This window comes from Bos javanicus, chromosome 22 (genome assembly GCF_032452875.1).
Source record: "Bos javanicus breed banteng chromosome 22, ARS-OSU_banteng_1.0, whole genome shotgun sequence".
Classification (NCBI taxonomy): domain Eukaryota; kingdom Metazoa; phylum Chordata; class Mammalia; order Artiodactyla; family Bovidae; genus Bos; species Bos javanicus.
Window position 1 is genome coordinate 50,486,565 of NC_083889.1, and position 16,263 is coordinate 50,502,827.

The 16,263-nt window shown below is 51.8% G+C and overlaps 2 protein-coding genes across 12 annotated transcripts in view; both read left to right on the plus strand.

Annotated features, from left to right (window-relative positions):
* Window positions 1-86: 86 nt before the first annotated feature.
* CDHR4 (cadherin related family member 4) lies at window positions 87-9,287 on the plus strand. Of its 9 annotated transcripts, XM_061396888.1 has the most exons (20): window positions 87-806; window positions 1,672-1,797; window positions 2,177-2,361; window positions 2,708-2,870; window positions 2,949-3,031; window positions 3,534-3,644; window positions 4,255-4,358; window positions 4,545-4,681; window positions 4,938-5,121; window positions 5,218-5,371; window positions 5,606-5,699; window positions 5,930-6,133; window positions 6,214-6,353; window positions 6,788-6,938; window positions 7,045-7,265; window positions 7,490-7,632; window positions 8,128-8,184; window positions 8,286-8,373; window positions 8,602-8,636; window positions 9,134-9,287. In XM_061396888.1, the coding sequence occupies exons 2-20, from the start codon at window positions 1,749-1,751 to the stop codon at window positions 9,192-9,194; spliced, it is 2,364 nt and encodes a 787-aa protein (XP_061252872.1). In that variant the 5' UTR covers window positions 87-806; window positions 1,672-1,748; the 3' UTR covers window positions 9,195-9,287. The 9 variants fall into 9 exon arrangements, 8 of the variants coding, with proteins under 8 accessions (XP_061252872.1, XP_061252869.1, XP_061252870.1 ...); XM_061396885.1 differs by having other exon boundaries at window positions 6,785-6,938; window positions 8,602-9,287; XM_061396886.1 differs by having other exon boundaries at window positions 8,602-9,287.
* Window positions 9,288-11,232: 1,945 nt separating this feature from the next.
* Window positions 11,233-16,263, plus strand: part of IP6K1 (inositol hexakisphosphate kinase 1) — a 37,529-nt gene continuing 32,498 nt past the window's right edge. Inside the window, exon 1 of one of the 3 annotated variants that reach the window (XM_061396900.1) lies at window positions 11,233-11,797. The gene's annotated coding sequence lies outside the window, so the exon portion shown is untranslated. The remainder of the gene's footprint in view (window positions 11,798-16,263) is intronic. The other 2 variants (XM_061396899.1, XM_061396901.1) reach the window with 2 other exon arrangements.

A 16,263-nucleotide genomic window follows, 5' to 3' on the forward strand; every position in this document is an offset into this window, starting at 1 on the left:
CGGGGAGGAGCCCGGGCCAAGGCCCAGCCTCCCACTCCCTTGTCTCTCGCCTCGGCCGAGCTAAGCAGGGCTGCCCTCTCGTGGGGATTCCCAACACCCGCATCCTGTCTATCCCGGACTACAGGCAGGCTGAGTGAATGCAGGGGTTTACAGCAGGGGGTTCTTTGACCAAAGGATTAGAGCCTGTTCCCTGAGGTGGCTAGGGCTACGTTCAACGACACAGACTAACTGGAGACAAACTAGATAAGTCAGTAGACAGCAAAATACCAGGGAAGGCCTAGATATTTCTCATGGTGGTAGTTGGGGGTGGGGGGCGGGGACTGAAGAGGTCAGCAAAACCAGGCTCCTAGCCGTTTTAGAAGGGAATAAAGGGTTTTGTTTTTGGTGTGGTGGGGAGCACTAGAGGGCTTTTGAGCAGGGAACAACCTGGGCTGGCTGCTGTTTAGATAATCGCTGCTTTGGAAGAACCACTCTGTAGTCAAGAGTGGAGGCTCCTGCCTCATCCATCAAGGGAAGGGAGGGCCTGGATCTGGGTAGGTCTAGTGCAAACATACCTCAACATACTTTGAGGTATGTTTTGGAGTTAAAATCAAGCCTTGTTGATACATGAATATGGGAAGACAAAGAGAAGCATGACTCCTAGACTTCCAGGCTGAACCACTGATTGGATGGAACTGGCATGAATCAACCAAGCAAGACTGGAAAAAAGTGGTCTTGGAGAAGAAAATCAAATGGCCATTTGTGGACATGGGGACAGAGGATGGCAGCGGACAGGAATGAACCCTGGAACACTCCACTGGGTAGAGGTAGGGAAGATGAAGAAGAACCAGCAAAGGAGCTGAGCAGAGGGAGGTGGGAGGAAACTAAGAGAGCGTGGGCACTTAGGAGCCAAGGGGAGCAAGCATCAAACACTTGCCGAGGAGGTGAGAATAGAACACAAACTGCTGGACAGTTGGCAGGTCTCTGAGGACCCTGACAAGGGCATTTTTATGGGGAGAGGAACAAGCTCAAACAGTGGGTAGAAAAGAGAGAGGCAAAGAGCTGGAAAAAGCATGTGAAGACAAGCTTTTAAAAACTGGCATATAATTGTAAATAAGATGAATGGACAGCTCTTAACAGTATGGCTCTATACATGTTAAAATCTGCAGACACCTGTGTCACCCAGATCAAGATATAGAATATCACCAGCCACTCGAGGAGGCCACCTTTTGTCCCCTCCAATTGCTATGCCCCAAAGTAACCACCATTTTTATTTCTATCACCAAGGATACCTTTTGTCTGTTGAATGTAGACAGATTTTGAGAGATTTTGTTGGTGGTTGGGCTCAGATTTCACAGGCAGATAATGTTCTAATGGGGGTGAGCAGCCGGAGTTCAGGCTTTGTGGGGTAGCAGGCCCTGGGCCCACTTTTCCTGGCTGCTGTGTGTGCTCTGTCTTCAAGAACTGCATGACCAAGACTTCCTTGAGCCTTAGTTTCCCTATCTTAAGCTTGGTCTCTCTCCCCTCACATTTCCTTCATGTGGTAGTGATAAACAGGGAAATCCATTGGGAGCAGTGAAAAAACGGAGTTTTCCAGGGCTCTTGATAACCTATAGTGTCCAGAGCTCAGTCACCAGGGGCTGGGTGGGGCTGGAATCTTGGAGGCCAAGGAGTCCTGTGTTTGAACAACAGACCTGGCAACAGCGTGGCCCTGACAAAACACGTCTGCCCTTCTGGAGTCTCCTCTGCTGTCGTGTCTTCAGGCCACTATGGTGCTGCTCAGGCCCCTGGCACTTCTTCTTGCTCTGGTTGTCTCTGGTGAGGAGCTGGTGGGTGGGGGAATTTCACTTCTCACCCCGAGTCCACAGTGGAGTCTTGCTCCCTCTCAGATAAGCTACCATGGAGAACAGTGGCTGGGGGGAGCCAGGAAAGGGCAAAGATCTGAACCCCTGACTCTCATTCCTTATCTTAGCTGCTTCCTCACCCAAGTTTCCACTGTCACCCTATCCTGGGGACAGTGGGAAAGACGACCTAGACGATGAAATGAGCCGATCCGTGGTTGGATGTGGGGGACAAGGGAAGACTTTGGCTGCTTGTCTCCAAGATGTGGCCAGGCCTCAAGGCAGAAGGGAAGGACTCTGTGTACCTGGTTCCATGAGCATGGGGGTCTCTAGCTTGAATCGTCTCTTTCTCACAGAACTCTACTGCCTGTCCTGGTTCATAGATGTCTCTGAGAGCCAGGGACCTGGAGCCACCCTTCAGTCTTTCTCCTTCAACTGCTCTCCATATATACCAACCCTGGAGTTGCTCCATGTACAGCCACCCACCACCTTCTTTAACCCACCTAGCCTGACCAGGTGGCAGGGGACCTATGTGGGCAAGGTAGGGTCATGGGCACAGCTGGGGACAGTGGAGGAAGGGCAGACTCTAAATTCACAAAGTCAGAGGTGGTGTGAAAGTGATGGTGTTAGTCACTCAGTCATGTCCAACTCTGCAACCCTATGGACTGTAGCCTGCCAGGCTCCTCTGGTCCATGGAATTCTCCAGGCAAGAATACTGGAGTGGGTTGCCATTCCCTTCTCCAAGGATCTTCCCGACCCAAGGATTGAACCTGGTCTCCTGCACTGCAGGCAGATTCTTTACCATCTGAGCCACCAGGGAAGCCCCTAGAGGTGGTGCCAGGGGATGGAGATCCTAGGCCCCACATGGCACTGCCCACCTGCCACAGATGACCTTGAGCAGCTCAGCCCGGCTGGATGCCCTGACAGTGAACCACTATGAGCTGCAGCTGAGGTTCACATGTGGCAACCAAGTGACAGAGGGTCGGCTTTCTGTGAATGTTCAGCGGGACCCTAATCGTGACCAGTGTGCTGGTCGATTTGCCAGCCCAGGTAAGGCCAGAGGCAGCAGGTGGGGGATTGCGGGGGGGCAGGCATGGCCTGAATCTCCCTTACCTCCCCTCTGGCCAGCTGGGGAAATTATTCAGGTTCGAGAAACTGTCACACCTGGGACCCCGCTGTACACTCTGCTGCTCCCAGGCCAGGGAGCCCAGGTGAGGCCTGCATATGGGCAGTGGTGGAGGGGGTAGGATGGAGGGAGATGGGAAGACCAAGGCCAGCCCCTGCCTGGCCAAGAACAGTCTGCAGAAGGACTCTTTAGTCTATAACGGAGCCTCTGTGGGATACATGTTCTTGGAGAGAGCCACTGAGGGCTTCCCAACCCCCAGTGACTATGGCTGTTCCCATAGGGACTTCTCAGGGGTTGAGTTCGTCTTTAAAGTTCTTGTGTTCTAAATTCTCCAAAAAAAAAAAAAAAAAAAAACTAAATCATTTTTACAATCCCCAAAAGAAATGTATTTTAAAAACTGAATAGTTTAAAAGCAGAGATGATTTTGGATCAGGGACAGGGGAGCCCAGGCTAGAGTAAGTGGCAGTGGCAGAGTACAGGAGATTTGAAAGTGCGCAGATACCTGTTGGGTTCTTTGGGGATTTTGACAGGGTTGCTTGGGGGCACTGTGGTAGGGAAGAGGGCCTCCAGCATCTCTTTCCTGTCAGATGAACATCACTAGTGCCCAGGACCCTCCATACTTCCCTGGACCTTTCTCCATCGATGGGCAGGGTCAGCTGTGGGCACCATCCCAGGGACTCAAAGGCCAGGCTCAAAAGGTGAGCACGACTGGGGACCTGGCAATATCCATGAACTGGGCATAAAATGGACAGAACCATTACCTCATGGAGGATTGTTTGTTTCTGGCCTCATCAATCATGCTGCCTTTCCCAGACATAGCCCATACCTGCTGCCCCAGGCTGGCTGTCCTCCCACCTTGGCTTGGTTCTGTGCTGGGCTCTGGAGCTCTAGAAAGAAGAGGGATCCCTGGCTCCAGGAGCCCACAGTGCCCCTTACAGAAAGGAGAAAGTTCTGAGCAGTCACATAGGAAGTGAAAACTCTGAGTACAGCGGTGTGTGTAGTCTGAAGGAGACTAGAGAAGTTCCTTCTTTAAAGCTTCCAAATCTTAGTGACTGGCTCTTGGCAACTCTATGATGCTAATTTATGTTGTGAATGATTCAGATATTACTCATTTGGGGGCTGTGTGCATCCAAAGAGAAGGACTTATGACCCAGAAGAGTAAGACACAAATGAATATCTGTCAGTAGAGTGATAGGTCATGGGGAGGAGTGAGTGTGGGGCTCCTTATAGAGGTCCTGAGGGGGGCTGGGCACACACATACAGGTAGACACACATCGTGGTTCCCTTCTTGTTTTGTGTGCATGGCAGGTCTTCCAGCTTCAGATCCTAGTGACCTTTGGACAAGGCCGAAGCTGCCGTGGGATGCTGACGGTGAAAGTTTTGCCTGTTTCCTCTAGCCAAGTCTCTTTCCCGTAAGGCTTCCCTACCCTGGCGACAGTGGGAAAGAAAGGACCCAGCCCCAGGGACTCGGGAGTAGGGTTAAGGTGTAGGGCTGCGGGAGCATCCCCAGCTGGCTACTGTACCAAGGAAGACCCAAGGGAGGGGCCTGCAGACCCTGCCGGGAGCAGGTAGGAGCCAGTGCTCCCATTTTGGTCCAGGCAGCAAGCCCAGAACATCACCATTCCCGAAAACCTGGTTCCCGGAAGTAAGGTGGCTCAGGTCCACGCCCGGGGCTTCGACGTGCGCTATGAAATCGTCTCCCCGGTGCCCTGCCGGCTCTTCTCCATAGCACGCGGTGAGGGGCGTGGAGGGCGGGTAAGGGGATGCCTCTGCGGCTGGTCTAGAAGTGACCCGCAACGCCTGGAGCCAAGGCAGAACCTGGGGCGAGGTCGCGTTTGGGGGCCCAGAGTTAGAGAGGAGCCTTGGAGGCGGCGGCCAGGTGGTCAGTCTCTGCGCCCTGAGAGGTGGGCGTGGAGAGGTGGGAGGGTGGGAACGGGACTGACCTGGGGGCGGGGCCGAACTCTGCGTCTGGCGCCCTCCACCCCTCCCAGTTGACGGCGTGGTCCGGACCACCGCGCCCCTGGAGCTGGCGCAAGCCCCGGACGCCGCGGTCACTAGGCTGCGGGTGAAGGCCTTCGAGCGACTCCGGCCGTGGGACAGCGCCGAGCTTGATTTCCAGGTGGACGTGCAGTCGGTCAACCGCTGGCCCCCGCGCTGCCTCCCAGCGCTGCTGGTGTGAGTATTTGGGAGTCTAACCTTGGCTGTTGGGTGAGAGCCAGGGTTCGCAGCCCAGCCCCAGCTCCCGCCCTGCCGCCCGCCCTCTGCTCCCAGGACTCAGATCCCCGAGACCACGCCTGTGGGCACCTTCGTGAATACCTTCACTTGCACTGACCCGGACTCTCCTGGCTCCACCCTGGACTACCAACTGCTGTTCCACAGCCCTGCCAGCGCTTCCAGCCTCTGCCTGCGAGACGGAGTCCTGGAGGTACCCAGGCCCCGCCCTTAGACCCACGTGTAGAGTGCTTGGACAGGAAGGGGGTGGCCCAACGGCCCCGTGGGAGTGGAGACCATGAGGGCGAAGGATATGGTGTTGCAGCCAACCCGCTTTACCCGAGGGTTAGGGTAGGGTCTGTGAGAATAACCTGGCTGGAGGCAGCCCAGTGGGCTCAAGGCTCTCCTAGGCCTTGGCTGCGCCTCACTCTCCTGTCCCTCTGGTTAGGTGAATGACACGCTGGACTGTGACGCTCCTGGCGCCTGCTTGCAGCATACAGCCTCCATTCTGGTGCTTGACAGTGGTCAGCCTCCGATGACCAGTGAGTGACCACGCCCAGGCCTGGACATTCAGGACAGGGCTCCTCTGTGCCCCTCTTCCTGTCTTCAGGGTGGCGTCATCTCTCTCGGAAACCAATAGGGCAGGGTTGTGTCCACTAAAGACCCCTGAGTGAGCTACTGCCCACCTCCCTCCAGAGCCTCTCCCTCCTCTGACCCCCAGGGCAGGGCCGAGCCAACCAGGCCAGCTCCCTGACTTTCAAATGGCTTCCAGCTGAGGTGCCTGTGCTGGTGATGGTGACACCTGTCAACGAGTTCTCCCCAACCTGTGTCTCACGCACATTCTGGGTTCGTGAGGATGCAAGGCCCCACACCCTGCTGGGCTCTGTGATGGGCACAGACCTGGATTACCCCCACGACAGCATTGAATACTCCATCTCTGGCGGGTCTGGCCCCTTTGCTGTGGACAGTCTCAATGGTACTCCCACCCCAGGGCTGGGTGGAGAGGGTGGAGCCAGGGTTGACTCTGCAAGCTGAGGCTGTGGCCCCCTCTTCTAGGGGAGGTTCACCTCCTGGGACCTTTGGACTATGAACTGCAGAAGTCGTACAGGCTCACTGTCCTGCTGACTGACCACAGCCAAGACCAGGACCCCACCTGCCACCGTTCAGGCTCCTGTACCATCACCATTGAGGTTGAGGTAAATGAGCCCTGAAGCTTCAGAAATAATGGGAAAGAGTTCCTCTCCTCCCTCGGGTGCTCTGCTTTTCCTCTCTGCTTCAGTTTCCTCTGACTTCCCTGGTGGCTCAGACGGTAAAGCATCTGCCTACAATGTGGGAGACCTGGGTTTGATCCGTGGGTGGGGAAGATCCCCTGGAGAAGGAAATGGCAACCCACTCCAGTACTCTTGCCTGGAAAATCCCATGGACATAGTCCACAGGGTTGCAAAGAGTCGGACATGACTGAATGACTTCACTTTCAGTTTCCTGTACTGGTTGGCTGGAGAGGGTTGGGGCCTTGTTATGCAAAGTTCTGGAAACTGTTGGCCAACACCGAGATTCTGGTTGTGGTGGGAGGAGGCTGAGGGGCTGGACTGGGGGTTTGGGGGTGGGTGATCTGACTACCTTCCAGCAGGATGTGAACGACCATGCCCCCGAGTGTGAGCCCCCGTTTCAGGAACTCACCATCTACGCTCACCTGGGCCATAGTTTGGAGGTGACCACAGTGTCGTGTCGGGTGGCCCAGGAGCCCCAGCGCCTGGCTTTCTCCTACAGAATTGTGGGAGGTGAGGGCCATGGGAGCCATGGGGGCCGTGGGGGCCCTCCAGGCTGCTGGGGAGGGGCAGGCCAAGGCCAGCCATGGTCCCCTTCTTCTCCCACTCTGTTTTTCAGGGAATAGTCAGAGCCGATTCAGCCTGCAAGGAGCTGTCCTAGTGCACAACGACCTCATGTTGGGCGCCCCCTGGCCAGAGCAGTCCCATACATATGAGCTATTGATCCGTGTGGCCGATGCAGGCCCCTCCACCCCCCACCTCAGCACCACGGCCACTGTCATTGTGCATATAGTGCCCTGGAGGGCCAGCACAGGGGCCACCAGCATCCACAGAACCACAGTGAGGGGTTGTCCTCAGGCCCTTACTGGGTGGGGAGAAAAGATATAGTTTTCGAGGTGGAACAATTGGGGAAGGTATTTCAGAGGAAACTGCCGAGTGCAAAGAGTCTGGCAATACAAAGGAGAAACCTGGGGTGTGGGATGGCCCAGCCCTTGGAGGGGTTTGAAGGTTGGATGATTGGGGCGTTTTGGCAGGACAGTGGTGAAGCTGTGGCCCCATTTCAGGTGCCTTCAAGGATGACACCCCTGCTTGTGACAGACACGGAGGTTTTCTGGCAGCCGGAGCCCTGGTTTGTGGTGGTGCTGACAGTGACCAGTGCCCTTCTCCTCCTGGGTTTGGGCTGGTTCCTCAGCTGGCTCCTGCGGGGGTAGGGTTCCTATCCCTGTGCTGCTTGCCTCCCACCACCCCCGGCCCTCACATCTGTGACAGCTGGTTCTACCCAAGACTGCCCAAATTGATGAGCAGACAGAATGATATTAAGGAGGACTGCCCTCCCTCCGGGGGTCATCAGCTTAGAGGCAGAGAGACACTGGGAGAAAGCTGTCTCCTTTGCTGGCAGAACCCAGTCTGGAATGGGATGGCTGTGGATAAGGTCAAGGGATTTAGACTCTTGAGTCTGTCATGCATTGGGTATTTACGCCTATTCCTGAGCCCTGCCTTTCACCTGAAATGTGACCTTCCTCTAAGATGCCGAGTTTCTCGTGAGCACAGGACTGAACCCAGGGGAAGATGGGAGTAACATTGTGGCCACTGCATACAGACACAGGCTATCTCCAATAAGAGTGGCAGATGAATGGTGCTGATTCCTGGAGCCAGCAGGTCTGCTGTTCTCACTGCTTGGTCTCTCCTCCTGGCATTTTAGGTTGACCCAGGTGCTACAGACATCAAGCAAACCCACCCAGGCTTTACTGCTAAACAGGTAAGCTTCCTTTGCCTACCTCTATGCCTGGAAGTCCATCTCTGAAACTCAGGCTGGGGCTCAGAGCCCTATCCTGTACTTCTGCTCCTACTTTGCCCCAGTATCCAGGGAACTAAGGGATCCATTGAAGGGTTTGTGGAGGCCCCGAGGATGGAGACACCCCAGGCACCCAGCAGTGTCATGAGCCTGGTATGTCAACCTACCATCCTGTGCAGTGGGCACTGAGGCTGCTGCTGAGTGTCCCCTGCCAAGCCTGCCCCCTTTCCCATGGCTGGCTATCCCTGTGGGAGGGACCATACCAGCACCATCAGGATGCAGGAAGCAGGTGGGTTCTTCACCCTTTTGGGGGGGCAAGCCTCCACCTGCTCCCCATGGGCAGAGGTCACCTCGTTACACCCTCCTCATTCTTCCCCTCAGCACCATTTTGATGGCAGAGCCCAGGACTCCCATGAGTTCCCCTTTTTCCAAACCATTCTCCACTTGGGCCCACTTTCTCTTCAGACCTCATCTCAATATCTCTGCCTACCACCAGACATCCACTATCTACTCTTTTCCTGAATGGGGTCTCTTCTCACCCCTCCTCATCCTTCAGCCAGTGTTTCCCAAACACCTGGGACCCTGATCTGGTTCCTACCTCCAGGGGGAAATGGGGGGAAAGTTGTGAGGGAAGAGGCCCCCAAATGGTCCACTGTCATCATGAATTATGGTAGAGTAATCTGGCACGGGGCTCAGGGGAGCTGATGTCAAGTTTCGGGGACTCATGGATGCTTCCTGTGTATCTGAGCCAGACCTCAAATGATTTGCTGAGAAAGCAGGGAGAGGACAAGCCAAATCAAGGAGGGGGGGGGGTCACACCAAGGGTCCTGGAATATCTTTCCCTGCCCTTAGGGGAGGGAAGCAGTGCTGCTAAAGCCAGCAAGGCCCTCTCTCTCTCTCCTGACCATCTGAGCTCAGGTACAGGCAGAGATTACCTGTTCAACACGCACACGGGAGCCCGACGCTGGCTCTGAGGCCCAGGAGCTGCATCATATTTGTGGAATTTCTTCTTCACATGATCATGTGTTTTCAAGCTGATTCAATAATAAACAAAATTACCAACAGAAGAGTCCTTGCCTGGTAACCTACATGTGGGAGCAGCTCTGAGATCTGTGCTTCCTTGTTCTCACTTGGAGGATGCCCTGTCTTGTGGAAACAAGGTTATTTTTTCTTTCAAGAAGGCATTGTACAGTGCTGACTGTGATTAATATTCTGCAGAAGACACTGTTATCCTCGTCAATGACTGAGGGGGCCTCCAGTTGGCCTGTCCCCTCAGAGGACACCTACTCTAGCAGATGGGGAGGGCCCAGGAGCCCCACCAACTTCCAGGGCAGTTTGCAGACTGTATGTGGAGGTTTTCTTGCATCTGGAGCTTTTGCACTCAAGTGAGGGTTGGTGTAGACTTGAGCACCCTGTGGCATGGCTGGCCATGGAGGGATCGAGAATAGCCCCGTTTTGAGCAGGTGTTCCCATATCCTCTTGATCTCTTTGGTTCATGGGTCCTCTGTCCTCCCTGTGCTGCACATGGCCAAGTGGCCCACAGCAGCCTACAGGAGGGCAGGTTCTGTTGGGGGGAAGTGCTAGCCCACTCCCTATACCCAGCCTGGCATCAAGTCTCAGGATACTGCCAGCTCTCCCAGAAGACCTGCTGTCTTGGTGGAGGCTATCTTAACTGTGGTGTCTTCAAGTTCTCTCAATCTTCTTCCCTCTGTCAAGTTTATGGACCTGAACCTTCTTGAGAGTAGCTTCCCTTGTGGCTCAGCTGGTAAAGAATCTGCCTGCAATGCCGGAGACCTGGGTTCAATCCCCAGGTTGGGAAGATCCCCTGGAAAAGGCAAAGGGTACCCACTCCAGTATTCTGGCCTGGAGAATTCCATGGACTATATAGTCCATGGGGTCGCAAAGAGTGGGACATGACTGAGCCACCTATACTTACACTTTCAGAGTAGCCGAGAATCTCCCTTCCTGAACCAGTTACAGTGCCCCAGGCAGAGGAAGAAGTCGAGTGCCTTCTGTGGGAAAAATATGCTTCATGGTGTTTCCAGAAAAGTGAGTGTTAGAGCTGGCCTCAGGGACAGCAACTTGACAGCAGGAGGTTATAGGAAGCAGCTGCCGGCAGACTTCCTGAGCACTTAGAGTGCTCTAAGGGCTCATTAAACGCTCATCTCTAAGGAGTTTGATTTTTATCCTCATTCCACAGATAGAACAAGCAAGCCTCCAAAGTCACAAAGCTAGCTAGTCAGGTCACTTGATGTGAGTCAGGCTGTGTGATTACATTTGATGCCAAGCCCAAGGTAACAGTCTTCCCAAGGCTCGTAAGTTGCGCTTGGTGGCAGACCATGACAGTCCAGGGCAAAAGATGTTGTTATAAGAGCTGGAGACAAGATGCCCTAGGGCAGGAATAAGAGTGCCTGTTATGTGCCAGGACTTGTGCTGGGGACTGAACTCCAGGCAGAAGGACAAATGTGGGAATAGGCCAGAGACTGCTGGGGCACAAAAGGCTGATGAAGGGCAAAGCTAGGGAATCCACTGGAAAGAGAGCATTATACACAGGAGCCAGAAGGAAGCGCGAAACTCGGTGCTCACATTTCCAGAGGTGGCATAACCTTGGCCCAGCCTTCCCACACTGAGCCCCAGTTTCCTCAGTAGTGAGGGACAACTCCTGCCTTCCAGGGTGAGTGACCCAAAAAAGCATACAGCAGACATTCCCTAAGTGTGCATGCGTGCGTGAAAAGACGCTGTCGGCTCCATTCAGGAGCCGAGCACTCACGGATGCCAAGGGCGCTACGGCCTCCGGAGTAGCTAGCAAAAGCTCTATCTCCAGCAACTCCGGGAACTGCGCGCATGCGCCAACCCGTGCCGTCACAGTCACGTGCTGAAGCGTTCGGCTTGGGCCGCGAGAGGCAGGCTCTGACTGACAGGCCGGCCAACCTGTCATCGGGAGGCACTACACTGGACGTAGGGCAAAGAGGCTGTTGATTGGGAGTATTCTAAGCTGGGGGCGGGTTCTTTGCCGTCCTGGTTACTATGACGCCCGGCCCCCGCCCCCTCGGCTGGCCGCCATCTTGTTGTTGATCCGTACCTAGTGGGCAGCGCCGGGAGCTGGACCGAGCGGCCGGTGAGGGGCCGCTCCTGCGGATCTCAGCCACCTGCGCTGCCTGCCAGGGGGCGGGCCGAAACCTGGAGGCCCGGGGGGCCCAGCTCCCGTGGGGAGCCGTGGGCGCCCGCTGCCCGGGCCGGGCCGGTGAGTGACAGGAGCCGGGCCGAAAGACCGGCCTGACGCCGCGGGGCGGGCGGCGGCGGGCGCGGGGTTGGAGCTAGCGCGCGCAGGGCAGGGGCATCGGCTGAGCATCGCTCGAGCGTCCTTATCGGCCGCCCGTGAAGTCTCCCCGATGCTGGTGCCGAGGTCGCAGGACGGCCTCGGGGTAGAGGTCCAAAAGCCCCGCGCCTGAGGGCTGGCCGGCGGGGTAGCGGGAAACTAGTTTCTGTGACTGAAGCCCTGGACTCCACTGACCCGCAGCGCTGAAACGTGTCCAGTGCCAGCTTGATGCTCTCCAGGGTCTTGTGTTGTTCCCAGGTGAGAAATACACGTACTATTTTCTTAGATGTCGCTCCTGCGAGTGACTTTCAGACCGATTGAGACTAAGACTAGGTCAACCAGTCGAAAGCCCCCGCAAAGCAGGCCGGCCAGTGTGACGGCCCTTGTGATTCAGACCAGGCGAAGGCCCCTCTGCCCGGCGCCTGCCTCTTAGACTCCTCGGAGCTCACCGTTTGCTTCTTCCTGAAGGGCCTGACCAGATGTCCCTGATGCCCGAATTTTGGTTTGGGACATATATATTTTGTTGTTGTTCTGAATCACCACTTTTTGGAGTGGTGGTAAGAGCTTCCTCTTTTGGCTCTGGGAGAAAGTGAGTATTGGTGGTAACTTGATTGGTTTTATCTCCTAAAAAGATAATCTGCCAAGTGTAGACAAAAGAAATGTAAGAGGGTGTTAGAATCAGAAAAAGAAATGAAACTTCTTTTTGTCTCGTGAATGCCAAATTAACTTTTAACAGAGTAAATGTATCTTGCCCAATGAAACAGACTTCCAGGCCCCCTTCTTTTGTGAGGATAAGAGGGTTAGAGACCCCACCTAAGGTGTGCAGGTCTAGGAAACCTCTGCGTATAGGTTGAGATTTGATGTCCTGATGTGCTGAGGGCTCCAGAAAACATTTCTGTTTGCCTGTGGTCCCTTGGCTTCTCAGCACAGGCTTCTGTCTGTGGTCATACAGAAAGCCTGCCTGAGACCACTAAGAAGTTGAACAACAATACTTTGTGCGCTTGTGTCAGGATCTTATCACCTCAGAATGTTTAATTTTGCAAGAAACTATCCGTTTGGTCAGGAGATGCTTTTGGAGAAGATGCTGAAACCAGAGGCAGCTGGTGGCCTGTTGCTGTTTGCCTTGTGAGGAGCGAGAGAAGTTGAGTGAGTAGTCTTTAGGCATTTCATTACCCTCCCTTGGGCCATTTTTTGAATCTTGGATGAATTTTCATTTTGGTGAGACCAGTTCCTTGGGCAGTTCTTTACAAGAAAGGAAGATGCGAAAATATTAGGAGCTTCTCAAAATGGCCTCAAACTAACTTCCCCCCAACTCCCCTCTGATTAACACTTCCTTTAGAAAGTTAAGGCTGCCACAGGGTTAAATGCTTGCTGTTTTCTGTGAAAAATAACCATAAATTAGGCTCTTAGTCTGTTTCAGTTATCTTTGAGATATAGGAAGAGAACAAATCTCTTCCTTAGTCTACTTAACTACTCTAACTTTTGCATGCAATTTTAGGTTCAGGGGTCCATTATAGTCCATTCCCAGTCTAACGCTGTGTTAGAACTGTTGCCCCAAGGAAGTTACAGAATAGCCAAGAACTCTTATTGCCTTTTTTTAAATGCTTTATTGCCTTGTGAATACTTAGGAGTATTAGATCGTGCTTGCTTGATTAAGCCTATTTTGTTACTCAGAGATAGCTTATAGCAGTACTTCTATGCTGGGCATTTTTAAATGCAAATAAGTAGGGATGTTAGAATAGCGGACCTTCCATCTACTTTAACTTTGTATGTACATAATTCATCTGTTGGAGAAGGCGATGGCACCCCACTCCAGTACTCTTGCCTGGAAAACCCCATGGACGGAGGAGCCTGGTGGGCTGCAGTCCATGGGGTCGATAAGAGTCAGACACAACTGAGCGACTTGACTTTCACTTTTCACTTTCATGCATTGGAGAAGGAAATGGCAACCCACTCCAGTGTTCTTGCCTGGAGAATCCCAGGGACAGGGGAGCCTGGTAGGCTGCCGTCTCTGGGGTCGCAGAGTCGGACATGACTGAAGTGACTTAGCAGTAGCAATTCATCTGTAAATGTCAGCATTTTTAACTGTTATGAGCAACAGACTTAATGAGTCAAAACTGCTTCAGGCATATAGGATGAGATTTGATGTCCTAATGTGGCATTTTCGGTGCTGCTGCCCAGCTGGTCCCAACCCACCTCTCCCAGGTTTGTCCTAATCCTCACCACCCGAATGGTTTGGTAATCATTCCATGTGTGATATTTTCTTACACAGATCCTGTTGCCAGCTAATCCATTTCCTTTTGCCCCTCTTGGGGATACCCTTTGCCTTCAGTTTCACTTCTCTTTTCTCAAGTCCAGCTCAGGTCCTTCCTACCTCCTTTATGAAACACTCCCCGAAACATTCCGGTCTTTGGGAATACTCTACTCCCTCTGAACTGCAGTGGTATTATTGCCCTTATTAAAAACAATAATACAGTATATGCTCTTTTAAGAATAGCTTTTTTCTGATTAGACCTAACCCCTTTCCTGCAGAGATTGTAGTTTTGTGTCTTTTTGTACCTGCATGTAGTAGATAAGAACTAAATGTTCACAAAAATGTGCAAAATGTGCCTGAGTTGGAACACCCTCTAATTAAACAGGGAATTGGAGGGAATAGGCAGATAGAAATGAGACTTTGACCGTGGAGCTCCAAGTCCTACACTGCCCGGAGGGCTTGCACTCTCGCACCGCACAGAGGCCCATCATTCTATAAGGCAGGACTTGCGCATAGTGCGGAACTGAAGCCCAACAATAGAAAGTAAATCTGCGTTTCAGAAATGGCTGTGTGGCTCATCCCTCTTCCTGGCTACTTTTGACTCTCAGAAAACATGTATTGGGTGAGCATAGCGTTGAGATTCTTAGACTCTTCTTGGTTGGGTCTTCTCACTGCCACCTTGGGCTTCTGTAAATGTGTCAGAAGTATTTGCTGCTTGTCCTCCCAGTGCTGCCCTGAAACTGTAAGGAGCAGTGATGGGTGGAGCTGGGGAAAGCCAGGTAGAGCTGTCTCTGGGTTGGAGCAGAGAGGCATTTTGTATGTTTGCACCAGGAGATCTGTGCTTTTGCCCCGATCTTAAGTCACATTTCATTTCTCTTCCTGTACTACAGCAGGATTTAAGCAATGAATTCTGTGTGGGAAAACCTAAGCAATCTTGGTTCTTTTATAAGATTGAGACTCTCATTCATGTTTGCTGCTATTACAGTTTGAAGTTGGGTTTATGTAAGAGGCATTGCAAATGAGTTTTGATGGGAACATATGTTCATTTCAGTGTTGGATCCCTGATAGAGACTTTGTTTTTTTGAATGCTTAGAAAATCTCATCTCTTCTGCAAAAGTTTTTATTTGTGGGTGGGGATTTAGCTCATTTGTTCCTGTCCTCTCATTTTCCAGAAGGTAAGCAGGCCTAGGACTGGACTCTTTTCAAATCTAAATTTTGATGTCAGGAAATAAGAGTACCTTGAAGACCATAAAAATCTGAGCCTGTTACAATTGAATGAACTAAGCAACTTTGTAATCAAAAAGTTAAATAATGAGAACTGTTGGTCCTTATAAACTCAGCTGGTGAGAATGTAAAATGATGCAGTCACTTTGGAAAATAGTCTGGCAGTTCTTCAAATGTTTAGAGTTACCAGCAATTCCACTCCTAGTTATCTACCCAAGAAAAATGAAAACATGTACAAAGCGAAAACCTATATATGAGTGTTTATAGCAGTGTTATTCATAACAACCAAAACGGGAAATGACCCAAATGTTTATCAACTGATAATGGATCAATAAAATATGGTTTATACATATTTTATATGTACAATGGAATATCATTTAGCAATAAAAAGGAGTGAGGTACCAAAATATACTTCAACATGACTGAACCTGGGAAACATTATGCTAAGTGAAAGAAGCCAGACACAAAAGGTCACACATTATATGATTTCATTTATAAAACATATCCAGATGAAGCAAATCTGCAGAGATCGGAAGTAGATGAGTGGTTGCTTAGGGCAAGATGAGAGGTGATGAGTATGTTCTGAAACTGTAGTGATGGTTACACATAACTTTTATATACTAAAAGCCCTTGGATTATACACTGTATTTCTTATTTTATTTTTTTTGGCCATGCTGTGTGGCATGGTGGGGTCTTAGTTCCCTGATCAGGGATTGAACCCGTGCTCCCTGTGGTGGAAGCATAGAGTCCTAACCACTGTACCACCAGGAAAGTCCCATAAATTGTACACTTTAAATGGGTGACTTGTATGCTGTGTGAATTATATCTTGAAGCTGTTGTAAAAAATAACTTACCAGTAATGTATATTCACTAATTTAAAAAAAGATCATATATGAATAACAAGAAATAAAAACAGGACCATCCATAATTTCACTGTTAGTGTTTTATTGTTTGACCATATTTCTTCAAGTGATTTTTTGTAAGTTTTACAAAAATGAGATCATGCAGGACACCCTAATTGGTACCTTGTTGCAGTCAACACTGTATTATAAACTTCTGGGTTGGTAAATGATGTATTTACATCAGGGGCTAGCTGGCAATAAATAAGGAAGCTGAAGGGGAGCAAGGTGCCACTGTGCTGCCTCGTTTCAGCTGTAGGTCAGATTTGCCTTGATTTCAGGTGAAAGTAGAGTGCTTTCAGATGAATGTAGAGTGCTCCTGTGAAACCTTTTGTGAGCCAAAATGA